The 22,735-nt window shown below is 40.8% G+C and overlaps 1 protein-coding gene across 1 annotated transcript; it reads right to left on the bottom strand.

The window, feature by feature from the left end:
- Window positions 1-22: 22 nt before the first annotated feature.
- Window positions 23-7,001, bottom strand: LOC148385218 (thrombospondin-1-like). The gene is made up of 22 exons (XM_088400266.1): window positions 6,834-7,001; window positions 6,674-6,755; window positions 6,030-6,589; window positions 5,879-5,957; window positions 5,682-5,771; window positions 5,499-5,608; window positions 5,097-5,222; window positions 4,921-5,017; window positions 4,671-4,844; window positions 4,416-4,592; window positions 4,174-4,347; window positions 3,820-4,100; window positions 3,523-3,741; window positions 3,330-3,437; window positions 3,027-3,186; window positions 2,811-2,929; window positions 2,277-2,511; window positions 1,972-2,199; window positions 1,626-1,897; window positions 1,456-1,553; window positions 1,239-1,378; window positions 23-1,154 (listed from the first exon to the last, which is right to left on the bottom strand). Exons 2-22 carry the CDS (start codon window positions 6,735-6,737, stop codon window positions 1,147-1,149), a joined length of 3,519 nt encoding a protein of 1,172 aa, XP_088256392.1. The 5' UTR covers window positions 6,738-6,755; window positions 6,834-7,001; the 3' UTR covers window positions 23-1,146.
- Window positions 7,002-22,735: the final 15,734 nt, after the last annotated feature.

The raw sequence follows: 22,735 nt of genomic DNA, 5'->3' as shown, positions 1-22,735 counted from the left end.
TCTTAATTTTTTCTGTTTGGGCTTCTTTTTTTTTTTTACCTCCCCTAGAAAAATATCTTATATACAGCACATGACTGATAGTACAGTCTTGCAAAAAAAACAAATTGAAGCCATTCAATTCGTCTTAAGAAAAATGATTTGTTTGTCTATCGCTGGCCTCAATACAAAAAAACCCATCCATGAGGTAATAATTGTACTTAAAGGATCTCCTTTTGTTTTTCCTTTGTCAGAAATACACACTCAAGCTCAGGCACATCACTCATGCATGTGGACGAATATAAATATTTCAAAAGGGGAAAATTCTAAACTTGTATTAGCAGAATATTGCTAGCTGGAGGAGTTGTCATAGCAACAAAGTAGCTCAGCTTCCCATAGCTGACATCATATTCCACTCCTTCAGTTGGAACCGAACAGCACCTCTGCTGGTTGTATCAGTGCACTGCATTCTTACCAACCAATCATTAATTAGGCCCCTCCCTTCTTTTTAGTACCATACTAAAAAAAAAACAATCATTGGCTAAAAAAAATCTTTGTGCCCTGTACTCTCCTTTTTGTGCTCTTAACCTGAGAATTTCTTCTGATTGGCCATCCCTACGTAGAAGACCTTGAATAATATGTTTGGAAGAGTGACTGACTTGAATGGTAAAAAAAAAAAAAAATCACTTTTTTGGGAAGCTAATACACATTCACTCAAACCACACAATCATTACAGTCATTCCAAACCGTCCATGGCTCCTTCAAGAGAGAATATTCCCTCAGCTAAAGAAAGTTCTCCTACTGCTTTCTTCGAAATGAGTCCACAGCAGATGTCAAATAATGCTCGAGGATGAAACGAATATGAAAAGAAGGAATTTCCCTTAGATCCGTCCTCCGCAGAGGGATACCAGCAAAGTTCAGGTGTGCAAAGCAATAAATGTGGCTCCCTTTTTTCGGCTGCAAAGGCAGGGGCCAAATTCTTCGGAGCAGAGCTGTGCTCACAATATGAATATGGTGCAGATATATCATTGAACTTTCATTTAGCTTTCAAAGTCCTGAGGTCATGTTACCTCACACTACCACATGCTCATCATTCCTCCAACGTGCATTGCCCGGATTGTATCGTTAAATTGGAAGACGTCCTTCAGCCAGGGTTGTGTCTTCATTGCATTATGAATCTGGAAAAAAAAAGAAAACAGATGAGTCTCCCTCCTGTTTTCACTTAAAGTCATGTATCTGGATTTTTTTAGAACTCCGCTTACCTCTACATTCATATTTAAGATCAGAGAAGTACACCATCTCCTGAGAGAAGACGTACAACCCTAGTCGCCCTCCGGCATAGGTTTTGTCAAAGATGTTTCCAGAGTCTGCCATGATTCTCTTGCCCTCGTACATCACAACTCTAAAAAACAAACAATCATTTAGATCATTTCAAATAATAAACATGTCAAGATTTATTTATTGGTGTTTACAACTTACCTAATAAGCCCACTCTTTGGTCTATGGACAAGGTGCCATCTGTAGGCGGTGAAGTCCTTCCAGCCGATGTTCTTTGGGTCGTGCCACAGAGTACGAACCTGTAAATCAATAGATGTTAAAATATCTTTTAATCTTTAACTAAGAAAAGTTATACCAAATTGAGGGCTCACCTGTCCGGGTGTGTCTCCGGTGTGCCACAGTGCGTTCCTCAGGTGCTCACCAGGACCGGTGGTAGAGTTGACTACTTTGATGGAAAGGCCAGAGTAGCCTTGAGCCCGTGTGGGAGTGTGAGACCAATAGGTCTGTGTGATCTGCTTCCACATGACTGTGTAGAATCGAGAACTTGACTGGTAGCCAAACACAAAACCGGCGTAGTCGTCATCTCGGTCTGTGTTGACGAAGAAGGTCCCGCTGAAGTCGACGGCGCTGAACTCATCGAAACCTTTTTGGGAGAGGAGAGGAGTTTAGGTTTTGCCAAGTCCGACATGGTTGCGAAGTGAATAGGTGGTGCCATACCAACGGCGATGCCTGGGTCACAGTTGACAGTCTGCACCAACTCCTTGCCCTGATGTCTGACCACCCAGTTGGGATCAATCTGAGAAGTGCCTTTAGGATCAAGAGGAACCATCTGGAAACGCCGGAAGTCGGTTTCACTGATGGCAAAGTTCTCCGGGCAAACGTCATAAATATCCAGGACGTTGTCTTGGTCGAAATCGTCTTTGCACACATCGCCTCGGCCATCACCTAAAACGAAATATACATCGTGAGGCACAGATGTTCTAAATACATGCTCAAGAAGATTGACCGAAGAAGTGACTCACCATCAGAGTCCACCTGATCGGGGTTGAAGGCCAGCCTGCAATTGTCTTTGTCATCGGGAATGCCGTCGTTATCGTCATCGTGGTCACAGGCATCACCCTTGCCGTCCTTGTCGTGGTCAGCCTGGTTAGCGTTCGGTATGTACGGGCAGTTGTCCAAATTATTCTGATGGCCATCCTCATCAATGTCCTGGTTGCTGTCACACTTGTCTCCCACGAGATCCGAATCTGAGTCAGTCTGTTGGAGAAAGGAATTCTTAGTTTTATGACCTGGACACTGGGAGATTGTTTTTCTTTAGTATGAGAAACAATTCTGTGGATGGAATTTAAAAACAGAGCCTTGGGTTCAGGCAAGTGAGATCTATGTTCCTCAAATCACATTTCATTCAAAGCTGGATTCGGCCGACACATTCCTTTCTTCCTTTAAGGTCAATTTATAGCTTCTTTGGCTTCCAGACGCATCTTTGACATTTTTTCTCCGCACGCCATCGGGCCATGCTGAGAGACGAATAACATAAAGCCGAGATCTGACCTTACCTGATCGGGGTTATGCTCGAGGGGGCAGTTATCGCAGTGGTCTCCCACACCGTCCCGATCCGTATCCCTCTGATCCACATTATAAACATATGGGCAGTTGTCGTTCTCATTCAGAACGCCTGTTGAGTTGAAGCACATCTTTGCGTTAGCCCACGGCACCAAGCTAATGTTTCTTCAAGATCCTGGAAAGCTTTGAAACACAATATGGTCACTTACCATCACCGTCAATATCTACAGCGCAGGCATCCCCCTCTCCGTTATTGTCCGTGTCGGTCTGGTCAGTGTTTGACTCGAAAATACAGTTGTCACATGTGTCACCGACGTCATCCCTGTCGGCGTCATACTGAGCAGGGTTGTACACTCTCGGGCAGTTGTCCTAAGGAAATATCAAGGGGATGTAATTTTAGTTTTTTTTTTTTGAATGCAAAAGTGGCATTTCTGCGTAAAGCTGATTTGTAGCTATGTCGGCGGGGAAGGCATGGTGTTGAAGCAATAAAATACACTGTTGGGATTACTCACCCTATCATCAGGGATACCATCATTGTCATCATCGTGGTCACATTCATCACCACGGCCATCCTTGTCGTAATCTTCCTGACCAGAATTGGGAAGGTTGGGGCAGTTGTCCTGGATAGACGAAAATCACAGTTAGGGTTTGTCGTTGTATTATGGATTTGTGGCCTTTTGAATTTCTCTCGTCGTTTGAGGTTACCTTCTTGCAGTGGTAGGTGGCATTCGCCACACATAACAAGTCCGAGTTGGGCCACCCATCCAGGTCAGAATCCTCTCCACAAATATAACCATTGCCAGCATAGCCTGGCTTGCACTCACAGCGGAACATGGAGTCGGAGAAGACGCCCAAATAAATACAGTTGGCGTTTTTGTTGCAGTTGTGGCTACCGTCCTGGCATGGGTTACGTGGTTTGCAAACCTGAAAACAAAACATCTCTGAAACTTAATAAAACAGAAACAGATAGTTTCTGGTTTAGCACAAAGTCGTTATTCATACCTGTTTTTTCGCCGTCGCTTGCTCCACTCCTCTTCCGAAGGGTTGAGAACCGGAGTAACGAGCTGGGCACGGCTGGCAGTTGTAACCTGGATCTGTGTTCTCACAACGATGGACTCCGTTGTATGTATAGCAAGCATCTGGGACCTCCTTGCACTCATCGATGTCTTTGCAGGTGATGCCGTCGCCTTTGTAGCCGATCGGACACCTGCCGCATTTGAATGACCCATCGGGGAAGCTCATACACTTGGCGCCAGAGAAGCATGGGTTGGAAAGGCAACCATCTACAGAAGAAAATTTCTTGGTGTTATGGATTGCAAAGCTTGAAATAATTCCAAGATAATTCAATGTGCTTACCAATGGGACAGTCCTGTTTGTTGCACACTTGAGACATGGTGGCGTCACCAACGCAGTCCTTGCCGCCGTATTTGGGAACGGGATCGGAGCAAAGACGTTTACGGTTCTGGATTCCTCCGTTGCATGTCACGGTGCATGTGTCCCATGGTGACCAAGGTCCCCAACCGCCATTGACTGAAAGTTTGACAAATTAATTTGTTGCTCTTGTGTCGAGAACGTAGTGATTATAAAATTGAGCTTACTAGGACAGGGTGACTTGTGGCAGATTTCAGTTTGGCGTCCTTCTCCCTGGCAGTCCATGCCGCCCATCTGGGGTGTTGGGGAGTTGCAGAGACGTATGCGTGTGATGACCCCTTCTCCGCAGGTCACAGAGCATGAAGACCAAGGAGACCAATGGCTCCACCCTCCATCTTGTTTGACTGCCAGTGCAAGAAACACAAATTATTCCTCATCCTTCATCGCTGGGGAGATCAAATTTAAATTAGAGTCTTTCTTACATCGTTTGTCACATTCTTGAGGGAAGCAGTCTCGGGTTTGGACTGAGGTGCCCTCGCAGTTGCTGTTGATGCGATCGCAAGAGCGCCCACGCTGCTGGATTCCTCGACCACAAGTCACGGAACAACGGGTCCACTGAGACCAAGGGGACCAGTCGTCCTCAGCGGAGTCACTTGCTGTAAACCGGGAGGAGGCGGGTTAAAAACATGACATTTTGGCAGAAAGTAGACGAGAATGGTCGCCTTGACTTACGATTTCCACATCTGGGGCAGCACTCTCCTTCTGGAACGGTGCCATTGGTGCAGGGAATCAGAGGACAGGAGATTTTTCGGCACACAGTGGCAGAGTTCTAATAGGAGGAACGGTCCGATTAGTATAAGAATGAGCCGCAAGTCAGGATAACTCGCAGTCGGAATTTCTTCACTTACCTGGCAGGTACACTCGGTGCAGTCGTCCACAGTCCACTCGTCTCGATCATTGTGCACAATCCCGTTGTGGATACAAACACTACTGTGATTCTTGATTTGATCTTGAATCTTGGCGCTGACCTCAGACTGCAGGAAAAAACAGGAATAAAGTAAGTGAAAGGGAGGGGTGCAAGCCGGGGACCAAGGATGGAAAACTTTCACTTTGCCAAAGTTCCAGCAGAAATGAATCATCATCCGACATAATCATTACGACAAAGCCTGACTCTAGTAAAGCAATGCGAGTATAAGCAACATAGTTGTGTATTCACATGGCTCTCATTAAGAACTTGGCTACGGGCTGCCACGACAACGACAAGTGGCAGTGGGAACGAAAAAGACGAGGAACGTTTCTGCAGCGCTTACCACTTTACGCAGCTCGTTGGTCACGTGCTTCACCACCACACCGAGACCTCGGAGTTCCTTGAACAGGCCTGCGATTTCCTCGCAGGAGTAGCCGCAGTGGGATTGGAGATCTGGAGTAGAGAGAACATTTAATAATGTGGCGACAGGAAGTGAAATACTACCAAGTACTGGAGAAGATCTCACCTTTGGTTTTGTGGCCAGTGTAGTCGGTCCTGATGGCGGGGCTGGAGCCGTTCATTGGGTTGTCCAGAGTAAGGACGTCGGTTAAGGCAGCTGCAGGTAGGAGCACAATCCCGTTAATCGATAATATAGTTTTGCATAACGATAAGAATCCTATATCAGCAATGAATCAGCAAAACCAATATATTCTGAAACCTTACCTCCATTTTCACATCCTTTATTTCTCAGAATGGTCTCCAGGGATGTCCCAAAGACGAATCTCACATTCTGAAGCACTCCCTGTAATCAAGATAAAATATTTAACAGACATGTTCCCACTAAATATGCAGCGATGAGAAGAAGACTCCTTACCATAAATTTATCCCTCGTTGCTCCCTTCGCAATCCTGAGCCTGCCGATGTCCGCCAGCTCCGCGGACAACACTTTCTGGATGGGCTCGTCCATCTCGGACACGTTGATTTCATCGCAGCCTACCAAGAGCTTCACACGGTCATCCTGGAAGAAGAGCGTGATGTTCTTCCAGTGTCCCGTAGCTAAGTGAGCCTCCTCGATGGACACCAGCTGCTGGTGGTTGCCGGTGGAGTAGAAGACATCCAAAGTATTGGCCTTGCCGTTGGAGATGATCTCCAACACGGGACCTGAGCCGTCTTTCTTCTCAATGGTCAAGAGGCTTCCTCTGTTCCTCTTGGATTGTTTCAGGTTGACTAAGAGGATGAAACCCCTCTCCAACTGGATGGAGTCGATAAGGTCCCCGAAGGAGTTGTCAGGGACCGGCGGGATCAATTCTGCATTCAGGATTTTATATGCCGGGCTGTACGGGTCAGCTCCTTTGACCAAAGTCACGCCGTTGTGCCTCTTGTCTACCCGCACCAGATCGAATAAGTCATAAACACTGTTGTCATCACGGGTTTCTATGGAGGACACATACAGGTTTTTATTTTAGGTACACTATAAAAACGCAATATATATTTTAATTCATTCTTCTGCATTCTCACCTGCTAATATTGCAGCCTCACAACTCCAAAGCAGCGACAACAGAAAGATGCCGTGCAGCATCATGGCTCTCAAGTCAAAACGCTAAATACAAATAAATCATAAATTACATTCATTTCATACCCACAGTTATCATTTCAAAAATATAAAAAGTTGACCAACCTTAAAAACAGAAGATTCCTTCAAAAGAAGCGGATTTCAAAAAAAAAATCTCCTCCTGTTATTATTTATCCCCGTCTCTTCTTGAGCTACAATTCAAAAGTAGTTCTTATTTCTTTTTTAATTCCAATTGATGCTCTCAAGTTGGATTGCAATGTGTGACTGCCGGTTAGGGCGCAAGTGGAGACTATTTGAAGGCTTGAGAGACATTCCTGAGGTGCGAGCTGCACCAATAGCAGGCCAGAAGCACATGATGGGGCGGACCCGGGCCTCTTACCTCACACGGCTCGTCGCAGTCACATCCGAGACGCGCACAAAAATGCATTCCACAAGCTCAGCGGACAAATATTCCATATACTCACCCGGGTCAGGGGGGGTGTTTCCGGTTAAATAAATACTTAATGGCCCGCTTATATACGTATGTGCTATTAATAACTTTTATATTGTAGGACAATGTGTGTGGGCCTGAATGACCTGAACACTTTGAAGCTGGGCCATGTGTTTTTGTATAAATAAAAACATAACATTCCACAACTTTATTTATGCTTAGGTATACTCAGTCTATTTATCATTATTTTTTATTCTACAAAGCAGCTCCTAGTTTTCAAATAGTTGAACGTTGAGGTAGTTTTGAATGTGGCCACCAGGTGACTCAGTGAGCAAGATACTGAGATTTGTCTGGACTGCTCAGAAACATTATGGCATCATTATTTGGATGATGTTGATTATAAGCTAAGCATTTTTTGTCAGCATGCATATATATGCACAAGTTTAAGGTATATACTGTAAATTAATATGTATATATTTGTGTTAAATATAATTAAATTTCACACAAAATCACAAGATCATCAGATTTGATATAAATTGTATTCAGGATCTAAGTCACTCATCTATCTTATTTAAAAGTAGGCCAGACATGCAGCATGTGATATAAGACACCTGCAAACATTTTGTAAAAGCCAAAAAAGGCGTTAAGGAGGCAACACTGCTCAGTGGTCCAAAACAGTGATTCAAATGGAAAACATTGTGGCGGTGGGGGCAGAGTTTCTATCCCGGTGGGAAGGATGTTTGCTGATATCAGCCAGGTGGGAGTGTGACCTCACGGCGTGGGAGGAACAACTGACAAGCGCCAATGGACTGGATAGCTTTGGCGGAAACAGCCCATAGATAACCAACGTTTATACTGCGAGTGTTACATAGCACCTCCCACGATCAGGATTAATCCGCCATACTAATTGCATAGGATGAAAATGTGTCTTTGCAAAGATCCTCTGTTTTGATATTTTTGAAATGATTTTCAATGTGGCCGTGAGGCATGTTGTGCAACAAATTATGAGGAACACAAGAAACTACATTAGTAATATAATTTGTTTCGCTGGAAAGACACCTGAGTATTTGTTTTCTTTTATCATGACGCTACGTGTTCGTATAATCAAAACACTCAACCTTAGAAACAATTTCAAGCATTGTTAATGTTGTCGCCTGCAGCAGTAAGTTGTTTGAACTTTGCTTCTTTTAGGGAGTAGGCTGGCCACTCCTGTGGTATCTCATTTACAGTGGCCTGGGGGAGGCCGCATGTACGTACAGTATCAGCGGCGGTTCAGGTAAAACAAACGGCTGTGTTTCAACAGCGATAGTGGAAAGTGTGCGTAAGAAGCCTCTGGAGCTACATGTTAAAACACAGAGCACAGTGACTCACTTAAACACATTTAGAACGTGTAGACATCAGCCAGATAATCGCTGATGATGAACACGGAATTGTTTACAACTAATCAATCAGCGCCATACATATAATTTAAGAGAAGGTTGGAGAATAAGTCTCCAAAGCAGGTAGGGTAGGAGTAGTTCATTTGAAACTTTTGGTTTTTACCAGGAGTGGGATTTGAACCCTAACCCTAACCCTAACCCACAAGGACTGAATGTCCACTGACGAACTAAAATGTTAATTATGTGTAATGCTACAAATTAGAAAATAAAAGTGAAATACATGACTCAGAAGAAATGATTTTTTAATCAAGCTAACTTCTAGGTAAGCCCTTTAATTATTTTTGTGTGGGTGCCTTAATTGTCATCCAATTTTGAATTGACCTATAAACGTTATTTAAACACATTAATCTGAATCTTCATCCGTTTGCTATATGAGCAAAATAAATGTAGGTCATCGTAATGGTGTTCAAAAAATAATGTATCTCAAAACAGAATACAATTTGGTGTGGAAAGTGTTCTCTCGAAATCACAAGGGAGTTTTTAGCAGGAATTTTGTGAGTCAAAAAGTATTTGTCCCAGGAGATGCATGGGCGAGTTGCAAAGGGTTGGTTTTTTTTTTTTGTTTCTGGCGCATGCCTGAACAGAAGCTGTCATAAATCATTGGAGAGAGCCATTCACTAGTGCCTCTGTCAAACAGGAGAGGAAATGACCTTATCTGTAACAGAAGATCTTTTCTGTTTCTGAGGAAAGTATCAAACATGCTCGCTTGAATTGGTCACCACGAATCAGACACTGTTCTTCATTTGGAGCCTGATGAACATGTGTGAGGAAAATTCCATGGAAGAAAATGATAAATTAGTGGCAGTAGATGCGTTCAATTCCGGCAAGTGATGACGTGCTGATAGTTAATGGATATTCGTCTTTTCGCACATACAGTATGCCTTTCCAAGACTATTCCAGTCTCTCTCTTATCTCTTTTTTGCAACTACCATTTCCCCCAACGCAGACTCTCAATATAACATAATTTATTTATCTAATGTATTATTTGAACTTTATTTCTTGTGTATGTGTTCTTTTTTCCCCAACTTTGAGGCCAAATAAACTTATTAGCTTCTGTATGTTTGTTAGCAAAGGCTAGCTTAGCATTGAAAAGGGAGTAGATTAAAATAGTCATCCTGGCTATATATTAAATAAGAATTATCTACTTTATGAATAATATTTTGAGCAACTTTTTTATTTGTTCAGGTTTTAAAAGTGTTTGAAACCTCAAGATTATACGTATGTTGAATTAGCTCCATGTCAGTTAGCAATGTTTGGTGTAGCATCTAACCAGGGAATTGCTATTAAATAGCCTACACTGTTTATTTAATGTTTTGATTCTATATTTTGTTAGCCATAAAATCAGGGATCAAGGATCAAAAGATTTCCCACAAAAAAAAAATCTATCCCACAATGTCTCCATAGGAAGTATTAAAAATCCCCCATGACACTATCCAGTGGGCTTTACTGACAAAAACGATTTCCTTGTCCCTCAACACACATTTCCAAGCTCCACTTGCAGTGGAAACCCCATTTCCTGGCCTCGTAAAATTCAGCGCTGATTTTGAGAAGTGCGTGCCGTGACCGTGGAAACGTATGATATGAAACGTTTGGGGTTGCCATGTCCCAAGATACCCAGCAACTGTTTTTCAGCATGCTGCCCCCCTACAGTCCCTAAAACCTGCCAACTGGATGATGAATGCCACCTCATTCTGTCAATCTGGAGATATATTTGTCCTCAAATTATTCCGCGTAATTCATATTCCACCAACACAATGGCAATACCGTATTTATATAATATTATACTTCAGCTTGAGTAGCGTGAGTTCTTTTGCCACCTCAACCAGTTTATTGCTTTTCGGTCTATTTTGTATTTCCCCTTAAGTGTTTTTCCCACTCCACCTTAATTACCTGCATGTGTTCCTCCCTGTCCCCCTTGTTTGCGGCTCAGCCTTGTTCTTCTCTTCCAATTGTTTCTATCTGACCCACATTTCCGTTTCTTCTTTGAAGCCTTGAGCCCAACGATGCGAATTCCTTCGCTTTAGTTGATGCGGCCCAGACTCGGGAAAAAAATAATTCCAAATGTCTAGCTCTCACGTGAAGACTTGGACTGGTTTATGTTAACATATGTTTGTTTGGGTTGGGGCCAGAAACATCAAGTGTACAGTTTGGAGGACGATGTTTGTTATTAAAAACACACTGCTCAGGCACCCGTTGCATTTGTTTATCTTGTTCCATATTGACGTGGGTGGGTTCACCAATATTGGACTTGATTGACAGTTGAGTGGGTTTGCTATTCTCCCACTGTCTGCGGCTATACAAATATCAATTATGTTACAACCATAACATTTCCATTCATTCAAATCATCAGTCTCCATTGAAATGAATAGAAAAGACATTAATCCGTTCCAGGAGCTCCCCAAAAAGTTTAGATTGTGTTTTTAGTGATATAGCAATATGTAAAACTGTATATTATTATAAAAAAAACATACTCTAATACCATAATTTAAATAATGATAAAAATATTCATGTTTTGGGGCTTTGGGAGGAAGCTTTTGCCATGCTGCAAGGAACTAATAATTGGTCAAGATGGTCAAAAATGCAAAATGCATATAGCAATATGTAAAACTGTATATTATTATAAAAAAAACATACTCTAATACCATAATTTAAATAATGATAAAAATATTCATGTTTTGGGGCTTTGGGAGGAAGCTTTTGCCATGCTGCAAGGAACTAATAATTGGTCAAGATGGTCAAAAATGCAACACAAATTCTTTAATTACAGTATATGAGGTCAGGTTGGGTCGTCCAGGGAACGAGCGATTAGCATTTTTTACCTTTCTTTGTTCATTCATGTGAATAGTTGCTTGTTTTTGTTTACACTGCAACTGACTGATTCTGGGTGTACCCTGCCTGAGGCGAGTCAAATATTAGCAACACACGGGACTTGTAGTCATGTGAATATCTCCAAATATTGAAAAAATTGTTCTTGTGCAATGTTGCTATGCTGCTGTCTGCTGTAATAGAGTAATTAGTGTTTGATTTAATGACGATAATTTTCGCCCCAGAGCTTGAATTACCGTATTTACCACAATGGCCGGCGAGGGGATTTCATTCTTGGTAGGCCGGGCGTTCAGCAAAGATATGTGTGGTTCGACAAGGATCCCCTCTAAAAACGATGAGGCCAATTTTTTTTTTGTTGCTATAGATTGAAAAAGTTAGGATTTAACATCAAAAGATGAACATGAGACCAAGAGATCAACAGTTCATCTTTTATTTCCAGGTATTTACAGTACATCTGGATCTGATACACAATTTACAAGATCAAAGTTTTATTTGTAACAAATGGTGCATAGTTTTAGGTGAGCGTTGTAACAGTTTGATTTAAGTTAAATGTGGGATGGCAGAAGTTTTTATTTCGGGTTGAAGGTATAGCCGATTTTAACACCATCGTGAGGAGTAAATATTGTTCGTCAAAATATGGCTGGTCGTTATTGTAGGCCATAGTCGTATTTTTTTGGAATCCAACTTAATCCACACGGGCTTGAGGACTGAATTCCTGGTGAATTCCCAAGAAATAGCCACCGGGCTGCTTGTGTATAGAAAGAACATTCTTGGCCGTTTTATTGTGTTGACAGAACATCCACACTGAATAACACTTGAATGTCATCACCTCGCTACGGTCAGCATGGCGAGACATTTGGATATCACTCAGGTTCCCTTAAGATTACTACTACGACTGACCTACTTTTAAAGATGACCTAATTAAATACAACTATACATCTACTGTTGTCATCCAGATGAACATTACAAATTTCTTCGGATGATCTCATTTTCCAGGTTCTACCTAATACTTGTGAGGCCCTATCTTTTGGGATTCCTTACATTCTCACACATGTTTTTGCTCAATCAAAGCTGGTAAGTGTTGAATTTTTTCCAGTAGCTGTATGGCACACACTTGCCTCGAGCTAAAGGTTATTCCACTTTAGCACGTTCTGGGGTTCCCTGTCTATGCTCCACAGGATCATGTTTGTCTCTTGTTTCACGACGGATACCCGAGGCCTCTGTAATGTATATGTTTAAGTATATTTTGCGGGAAGTATAAATCAGAGCATGATGTGTAATTGTGAATAAATCCCGTGCCGTCTTATGGTTGTGTTGCATTAAATGACTTGTTGTTAAATTGAGGACTATTGGAGCCAAAGTGAAAAAGTAAAAATATTAAAATGTTTCTGTACTGTCTGAATGTTTCGTCTTGACAGTATAATGAAATCCACATTTTTTTTCTTGACGCTTTTAGATTTCTTTTTTTTTTAAACAATTAGCTTGATATTAGTTCGTTAATGCAGTGGTGCTTTGGAAAACATCTGCTGGAAGATTATGTAAGACTTTCACAGTTTTCTCACAATATTACGACTTCATTCTTAAAAGATTATCACTTTTTTTTCCTGGAAAAAATTATAACTTTATTGTGATGATTTAATTTGCCATTGAGGGACTATAATTAGTCCAATAAATAAAACAAATACTGCCGTCTTGTTTTGTAACATTTGGATGGTCTCTGTTCTTGGAATAAAATCTTTCATTGCGTAATTTTAAGACTTCATTCTTGCAGTTTTGCCTTTTTTTTTTCCACATTTATGTTTTGTTGATGACTGTAAATGTCACAAAAGGCATTTTAGCAATAAACCAGAAACCACGTGTACTGTTTAAAGTTGCTTCGTGTCCAGTGCTTTTTGCTCCGTCATTCCCCGACGGTTCTCCTGGAAACCAGTCATTCTTGTCTGCGGCTGTCTCCGTGAAGAACAGGGTCTCCTTTTTTTATGATTGCCCTTCTGTTTCATAAAGCCAGGTCGCTTCTATTTCCAGCATCTCAAGCATCTCCTTCCAGTCAGTAGCGAGAATTCTTCCAATGCTCACAACACCATTTGATAAATCTCCACAAACAATACAATTGATTATCCTGTCTGAGCTATATATAAAATCCCTCATGTGTTTTTATGTACCTTTCACTGAATTGGCTACACCATCAATATTTTGACTCGTGTGCACACAATTGTGACTGAGGCCAGTTTCGGTGCCCGGGAACGCTGCCTAAGAATGTACCGAACACAAACATTGCCTCGTTTTTATCTCTTCACCTTTAACAGAATCTGGACTCGTCGAGGAGCCTCTGACGCATTTGAGAAAGGTCTTAAAGAAAGTGCTGACTTCTTAATATGTGATTTGTGGCAGTGGCAAGGAGTTGTTTGTGAATACTGAAGGCTCGGGAGATGAATTATTACGATGCTGGAATGTTTTTTACAGTTGTGATGCCCTCATATGTGGGAAAGGAGAGCCCTGTGGCTGATACACTTTTCAGCTATTTATTAAATGCCAAGAGCACTGGCAGAGTTACTGGGGGGGCTGCGATAACACTGCCCCCCCCCTACTGAAATATGCTTGGACTCCCCAAATGGACTAGACCTTTTGGGTAATATCCACTTTTTTTTACAATCCTACCACGAGACTAAGACAAGTACTTTTACACGTGTACACAGGCACAGACGGATGCACCTGTTCTTCAAAACATTCTTTCCAGCTCAGATCATCGATAAAATATATTTTTGTTCTCTCTCTGTGTGGCCAGGTACCAAATACCGATATCTTAGTTGCTGGTATATAAGAATCGATACAAATATGCCAATTATCTAAGAAAATGGTGGAATTTGCTGGCAAATATTCACATAGAGTAAGCCAATGCATGTGCAGCAGATGGATAAAGTGCCCGTTGTACCTTTTGTGTTATCTTGGTTGCTTGGGAGGCAACGAAAACAGACCATGTTGGATTATTTTTCTTGCCGTTCAACTTTGGCCACCCACCACACCGTGTTGAAAATATAGAAGTGGACGGTTTGTGTGGTATAGCTGGACTCTGGAGTTGATTTTTATTTTATTTATATGTAGAGGAAATCTAAATTTCAAAAGTTGATGGATTAAGATGAGTAAGTAGCAAATGGCCGAGCTTTCGAATATTATGAAATATTTTTTTCCCGGCATAAGCAACAGGTGCCACCTGTCACTGTTTGTAAAGTATTCGTCTTAATGTGTCTTTTCTATCAATGAATCGTTACGTCGCCACTTGCCAAGTGGTGACTAAGCGTCTTAAAATTGGCGGCTGTCCGGCCAGAGCACAAGTTGTGAAAACCAAATGATTTCAATGTCCTGCAAAACATCACTTCCAGTTATCAACAAGTGGGCGCATGCAGACTTTGCCTCCGGAGGTTTTTTTTTTTCCACGTCTGTGAATTCGTATATTTCAACATAGCGTAACTGAGTAGTTGATTAAGATGACTATAAGATAATGGCTTTTAGTAATTTTACATGTGCTAGCCAGATGTGATCCTCGATAAACAATAAATAAAAAAAGATGAATGGATTCTTCCATGTGGACAAATGTGTCATAAATACCTGGAGTGTACAAATTTGGTCAATTTTCCCTTCATTTTACAGTATGACTAAAAAAAGAAAAATTCTCAGAAAGACGTTTCGGGTCATCAGTGTACAACGGTTCTGGGAAGCCGGGCCTCCCCTTCCTCATGCCGCATGTCTTTCCATGCCCCATGAAAGAAAGGTTCCCGCCGCTCCTCCAGTCATAACTCTTGCTGTCATGTCTGAGCATTAACGGTAAAGCCCGAAATATGCACATGCTATGTCTCGAGGGAACATGAGGAGATTCCATACTTCTGAGTTTGGGTCGGCCCGGATGTCTTTTAGTCTGGACATGAGGGCTTCCCCCGATGGAAAAAAAAAGGGGGAGTGACTATAATGAGGCGATATTGCAGAGATTGACCATAAATGTCCATTTTTGAAGATTTATTTGAACGATGTCATTGTCGAAAATAGTAACTGTCTGATGCCCAGCCAGTACAAATGTTCAGAAACACATTTATGTAATATTTATACGGCACGTGTGTATCACATTTATTTTGTGTAGTTTCAACGTGAAATCTTGCATGTGATTTTCTTCCATATACAAAAAAGTGAGTCTAACGGAAACTGACACTGGACATACATGGAGCAGTTAAGGAATTAGAAAAAGTGGAATTCCGCCCATGCTGACCATGCTAGTTTTCAACGTTTGGGTCCAAGTGAATGTCACGACATTCGATTCTGTGCCCACTTTATGAACGGCGTGTTTTGTTTTGCAGCTGAAAACCACCAAAACCGCACAAGCCTCAAGTTTGCTTCTTGTTTTGTTTGACTTCAATTTCCCATTCCGCTGACAATTTGTTTGACTGCACACTGTACAAATAATGTATGATGAGAAAAATGGACGGACTACCCCATAAGTGCCTGGCGACCAGTCCAAAAACTGATTTTTATCCAAATGACTTCCTGTGATTTATGCTGCTAAGCAGAATTTATTATTTATTTACAAATTGTGTTCTGAAACATTAGATAGTTGGACTTGTGCATCCAAAAGTCTCATGACTGACATTTTCCGGCGGTGCTCCCATTGGGAGGCACGATTTAGGGGTGAGTGCCCTCGTGCAGTGGAGGATAGAATTTCCAGACCACGTCGCAGACAAATTGATGAGAGAAAAAAAACAATACACTGATTTCTCTTTCATTTGCTTCCACTTTGTAAGGTATAACTTAATTAATGATGTTTTTGCAGACTGTAATTTAGCTTCCATATATCATGAGCTCATACGTTCTGTCAGGGACTGAGATGAAGTCATTCCATAGGAATTTTCTGAAGCTATATATACGTATATATATATATATATTTTTTTTTTTTCTTCCCAGTTATTTTGGATCTTATTTTGGATCAATTAGGAGTCAATGTATTGTGAAAATGCCATCGGCATAAGAGTCCAATTAGTCGCCGTAAATCACAGTTACAGGACTCCATTTTTATTTTAGTGTTTTACTCTGATTTATAAGGTGAAGAAACACATCTGAAGGCCAATTTCGTCAATATAAGAAGTGGGTCACGACAGTGAAGAAAGAATGGAACGTGACCTACATTTAGAATGACCTTGAAATTACCTTTTTTTTTTTTTTTTATAGGACCATATGCTTGTCTTTCAGCTAACGGTGCTTAATGTCTGACACGTATGTGAGCTCAATCAATACTTTCATGCATATGGAATTCAGAGTGCAAGGAGAAGAAAGAAAACCTGTGTTGAGTTGGCTGGTTCTGGAACTACTATAAAAAAACAACTTTAGGTTTGAGTTAAATCAAAAATTGATTGTAATTTTGGAAGTGAAGGTCGTTAGCATTCGGCTAATTAGCTAGGGGAACTTCCTCGATCCTTGTCGTTCATTGCTGGTACTTTTTCAAGGATTTAGCAGGCATTTAAATTGAAAGGATTTTTTGAGAACTTGCAGTTTAGTAAATATTTTCACTGCAGTCGGAGGGAAGACAGCCTCGCTGTCTTATTCCACGATTATTGCCAAGTTAAACTCCCCCCGCCATTCAGCCTACATGTCTTGTTCTCTTATGTAAGTTTTGGACGACGTACTATAGCGCTACGACTTAAAGTGAATCCTGGGGACTTGATGGGCATGTTTCTCCTCAAGCAATTTATAGAAGCAAATGTAAGCAGTTATCAAATGGGAATTTCGTTTTCCAGTGACTCTTTGTAAGTTTATTTTGGCTTACAAAGGTATCATAATGTCAAGGATGTGGCTCTCAATTGTGTCGTTTATGTAGGAGACATTCTCGACTCGGTAGCAAGCTTTTCCGTATAAAAACAAGCAAGAATTTCCTCTTCACCTCTCAGATTTTCTTCGAATTCTTAGGTGTGGTTGGAAATTGGATCGGTGGTTGACGAATGGACGTTTTGCATAATTAGTCATTTGTCAGAAAATTTTTCATCAGCAAAAATAACATGGGTCAGTAAAGATCCCTTCCAGGACTGGTGTCACAAAACATTCAAAACTCCAAGCAGTCCTGGAACCTTTCTGACACCGCTCATTAAGCCAACCACACCTCAAAACAGAAGAAAATCTGAAAGGTGAAAGGAAAACCTGTGATTTATTTTACATGGAATAACCCAGCATGGATCTTCTTCCACGGCTCCTCACACCTGCGCTGACCACATGAAGTACCAACAAACTTTTTGCCTGAAGGAGGTCAAACTCTCTCGTGACCTGTCAGATGAAAAAAATGCTTCCATGGCTTCAGGGGCAAATGTACCTGTAGCGGAACATCAGATCCATCCGCCCATACAAAATTGTTCTGAATCGAAAGCAGCTGCGTGAACTTCAAATATTCCTACGAACACGATATGAGATAGATTCAATTAAATCGTTTTGATTTGGTTGTAAAATCAGAGCCCTGACCTTGTATGGACCTCAAGTCACATGTCTCCCGGATGCATATTTTCATCTCAAATTTTCATCTAATTTCATTTGAGCACGAGGTTCAAACAGCAGCGTCTGATAACTGATGCTGATTTATCACTTCGGCACATCTGCCAGCCAGCGCACGTGTAGCGCATGTGCAGCCGATGACACGAGTAAGGAAAACCTCGCCATGTGCCCGTGACAATGCAACATGATCTTTCGAGAAATAAGCAGCTTATGAACCAAGGTCTGACATGACTCGGCATCCGAAGCAATTTGGAGTTCAGTATCTTGAGTCAAGTATTGAGGATCAGACCTTCAGGATGGAAGATAATCATCATCTGAACCATGCCCGCCTCCTGTTCACGTAGTGTCTGAATGGCAGGAATTCATATGGCGCAAGTTCCCACCTATAGCTTGAGTGGAACAAGTCAAAAAAGGCCTATGATATACAAAGTATGTCTGGAACAGCTGGACGTGAGAAGGTATTGAAAGCAGATGTGGTTTGGAATGTCCACCACATGGAAAAGCTGATTGTGCCTATACCTCAGCAGTAATAGGGCAACTAACAGCCAAAAGTATACTCAACAGAGTTGACCCCCCCGGCATCTCCCGTCTCCTCGCTCTAAAAAAGACTTCTGGAAAAGTGAGGGATTAACACGGAGGGATAGGCCTCCTGTTTGGAGTTCTTTTGTGTGTGTGTGTTATATTGTGTAGAAATGTGTGTTTTCCCAGCGTGGATGTGTAGATGGCAGCCCCTCAAACGTAAATCCATATGCTGGCTGTCTGCTCGGCAAATTATCTGCAGCTCAAAGAATGTCAGGACCGCATTGAGTTGTTTTCAAACTGAGTTTCCATCTTTGGAACGATGAACTCCTTTAACATGTTTATGGCGGAGAGAGGAGGAGAAATGTCTGTTGATTGAAATGAGAACATGAAGACACCATGGACGATGAACATCACGTGGGAGTCAGAAAGTTTCAAGGACAAAGATCTCAGACTGGTCCAGAAGTAACGTGAGCAAAGAAAGCGTCGGGGTGTTTGTTCCAGATCTTCCATACTTGATTCAGCAATGACAAATGCTGGAGGTCAAGAACCTCAATTTCCGTCCTGTCTCGGTGTGAGCTTGCTTCACAGGTATTTTACGTTACTTGCCAGAATCGAAATGTTAATTGCATCTGGCGGGGTAACATAACATTTTACCTTGGGCTCAGTCTCTCAACATAGAGGAATATTTATTGTGATTTGAACATGCAATCATGGAAAACTCGCAAGCATACCTCTGCGCAAAGCTCTCGGTAGACGTTAGCTATCCAAGTCTCCTCTGCTAAATCACTTAGCGCTCTGGTAGCTTCACCGACTTAGCATTGATCTCACTCTGGAGACGCAGAAAAGAAAGTATCCATACCACAAACGGGTATCAGCCTGTTAATGCTTTTGACTCCACTTTGGCTCCGTCGTCCTGTTAATATTTCTAGCAGAAGTTTTTCGAAAAATTCTGGCCACCGCCGCCGCCTCACAAACGAATACCCACGAGCTGACGAACCGACGTCTGTAACAAAGCAATCATAGATGACATTACAACGTGATCGTTAGCAAAGCGTAACGCAGTAAACCGACGGGCCCGAGAGGTTTACAGAATTAGATCATGTCTTCAGGAGCAATCTGCAGCATTTTGTGTTTTACTGATCTCCTCATCCAGAGAGTGTTTTTCTAATTTAGCAAAAAAAACAAAAAAAAGACGCGTAATATTGGTAAGCTAATCCTCCATTAGCAAAGTAGCCAATGAGCCAGATGCTCACTATATTTTGTCATTTTATACAATTATATTCATTTATGCCGATTTTATTGGAGTGAGTGAAGACTTTGGTTTGGAATCAGAAGTCATCCAAAGGCTGAATCATAACGAGAATATTTTTCATCATAATGACCTCATCACTCAGTCTTCCTAAGTCACAATATCTTCATTGTTTCATTTAGAATTTACTGATTGTTTTGTCTGCTTCAAATAAAAACGTGCTTCCTCACTGATTGGTCACTTTATTTTTCCTGCCATATAAAGAGCAGACTCTTGTCATTCTTGGTCCGGATTAGGTGGCACAGAAGCTTTTTTTTGTTGGCCTTTGTCCAGAGGATCACAACATTCATGATGTAACGATTAAAGACAGAGAATAACGATTAAAAAGCATGTTAAAATTTTATTACATGTTCCACTCATCAACAGGGAAATTACGTGCTTCCTGTTAAGAGGCCTCCTTGTAAACAATCTCAGCGGGGAATGCAAATGAGACAACCGCAGAAGCTTCATTATTCTCCTGCACAGTTTTTCACCATGAAATTTGGGTCTCAGCTTGCAAAAAAGAAAAAAAAAAAAACGTTGGCACACCTTTCTTCTCTCTGGGATGGTGAAATTGACTAAATTGCTTCATAAATGCCTCCAATTAGATGTCTGGAGTTACTGACTGGATTCTGAACATGTTCGTCAGAGGAAATAAAAGTACAAACTAACAAAAATTCATGTTTTCCATGGAGAAACGGCCAACCAAATTTCTGAAGAATAAGGCCTCACCAAAAAAAAAAAAAAAAAAAAAAAACACATGGCGGTTGATGACACGTGAATGATGACTTCACAGTGTACATTGTGTTTGTTTATTTTCTATGTTGGCTTATTTTAGCGATAATAAAAGGTGTATGCTACAAAAGTAGCTACGCTAATGTTACGTTATTTCCCGTCTCTGGCCATCATCAAATTTCTCTTCCATGCCTTCACAGAGAGATCAGACGGATGAAAATAATCCTGGACAAATATACTAGAAAAATGAGATGGAATATATTATTTTTGAAATATTCAGCGTAATGACACAGGCCATGAGCAGAATAAATACATTTAGTCTGCATAACGGCGCTTTGGTTGCCGCTATTAGCGTCATCCATGGTGTCCACCCTTACGAGACACAGAACATAAGCGGCAAACGAAAACATTATTCTTTAAGTTTCACTCTGCTTTTTATACCCACAAATATTTTTGCGCGGCGAATAAACGTGTTGCCTTACAGAAATAAAAATGTCATGGATGAGGTTCCATCAGTACGCCACATGATTATGGACCTTACACAGCCAAAATAAAGTCTGTATTAGGCTTTTGAATGAGTCTATTCAGTAGCTGAGTACATTACCGTATTGTCAGAGGGCCTAAAAGTGATTTAGTGGACATTTATTTCTTTGAAAACATTTTCGATATGATACAAGTTTTGAATAAATGTTTCGCTGTAATGTTTGTTTGTAGCATGCTATTTTTTATGTTTTAACATCAGTGGTGTAAATATATTTTATTTGTACTACCAAGGAAGCTAATTTGTTAGCATCTTGGAAGCTAGCACAAGCATCACAGATTCGATCCAAACAAAAAGAAAGAAAAATGTGTGGTGATTTAGTTTTATTTGTTCACAGCTAGCACACTGGCTTTCAGACAACAAAGATTTTCCAAAAATGCCACACAACAACAATTTTAACGACATCAAAACACATTTAATTTCACTACAATCCGTGACTCATCATTGCCATGAATCTGCACTTTCAGCTGAAACAAAATGCTACAATCTGTCCAATTTTTTTATTACTACCCGTGATTAGAGCTTTTCCTTCATCTAAATACAAGACAGCTTTGGAATCCCCTCACGTTGGGATGTCTCAAGAGGAGATTCAGTGGAATCATTATTTGGGTGTCTACTAGCAGTAGGAACAGTAACTGTGACGGGAACGTTGTGGCCAACCACAACTATGACTGGACTGAAGCTACACATAAACACACAGTTGACTTGTTTGATTCCACATTTGTTACGTTTTAAAGAAGACAACCTTGGATACTATATATGGAATATCTTCGGACTGATTCGTGGGATTTGACTCAACAGTTTGGCTTTCCAAAGTTAGAATTTTGGTGCAATGCCATTTTTCCAGACTCAAAAACATTTTTTTTTTTAATTGGAATTTTCGTGACATTTTTAATCAGTCACTCATGGCCTTATAAGGACGTAATTTTAAATGGATAAATTGAATTTCTCTAATAGCTAACAGTGCAAACATCGACCTGTTCATGGTCAGATTTCTTCCTGCCAGCAAGAATAAAATATAAAAAAGTAAAATAAAAGTAAATAAATTGAATATTCGTAATCCCAGTAATAATTAGTATTTGTTTGTTTACACAATACAGTACTGATTTGATTTTAATTTTTGAGAGCTGTACAATAACATACTGATTACATTTTGTTGATATAATCTGGTTTAGTTTTTCCCAATTATTGTTTCAAATATGCACATTAAGCTCACAGCACTGATTTTTTTCCTTTCTGACGTAACCTTGTAATGATGTCAATCCTGTCACTACTTCTAAAGGATAACACACTGAGTTTTAAGGACTTAGAAAGTGAAACAAACGATAAACACTTAGTGAAACATTTGCACTTCCCTGGGCAAATTCCCAGAGAGTGAGCTAGCCAGTAAAATGACTCAACTTTTAAAGGCTTGCTCTCTTCTGAAATTCAACATCTGTGCTGGAACAAAATGTATTTATATATTTTGGATGTAGAATGTCATTAAAGTTTTAAAGCCCATTTGGAGATTAGATTTTTGCATAGGTGTGGTTTATTATTATAATTCGCTACAAATATGTTTTCATTAGAGGTCAGAGTTGCACTAATTGCAGCAAATTCCGAATCAGAGTTCATTATTAGGCAAAAACACGTCATAGTCCAAAAAATGAAAAGCTCATGGACAACCGTGTTTCCAGAAATGCTGCAAGCGGGTAATTAAGGACAATA

Source organism: Syngnathus floridae, chromosome 16, assembly GCF_059516105.1.
Source record: "Syngnathus floridae isolate MCC-2025c chromosome 16, RoL_Sflo_1.0, whole genome shotgun sequence".
NCBI classification, from domain to species: Eukaryota; Metazoa; Chordata; class Actinopteri; order Syngnathiformes; family Syngnathidae; genus Syngnathus; species Syngnathus floridae.
This window is presented reverse-complemented; position numbering and strand designations above follow the sequence as displayed.

Bases quoted from the DNA above. Each gene is read 5' to 3' on its own strand.
- LOC148385218 (XM_088400266.1), bottom strand. From the start codon at position 6,737: ATGATGCTGCACGGCATCTTTCTGTTGTCGCTGCTTTGGAGTTGTGAG. The intron at 2,200-2,276 runs GTGAGTCACTTC...ATTTCGTTTTAG, and splicing joins CGATCAGGTGGACTCTGATG to GTGATGGCCGAGGCGATGTG. The intron at 1,554-1,625 runs GTGAGCCCTCAA...ATTGATTTACAG, and splicing joins CCGGAGACACACCCGGACAG to GTTCGTACTCTGTGGCACGA.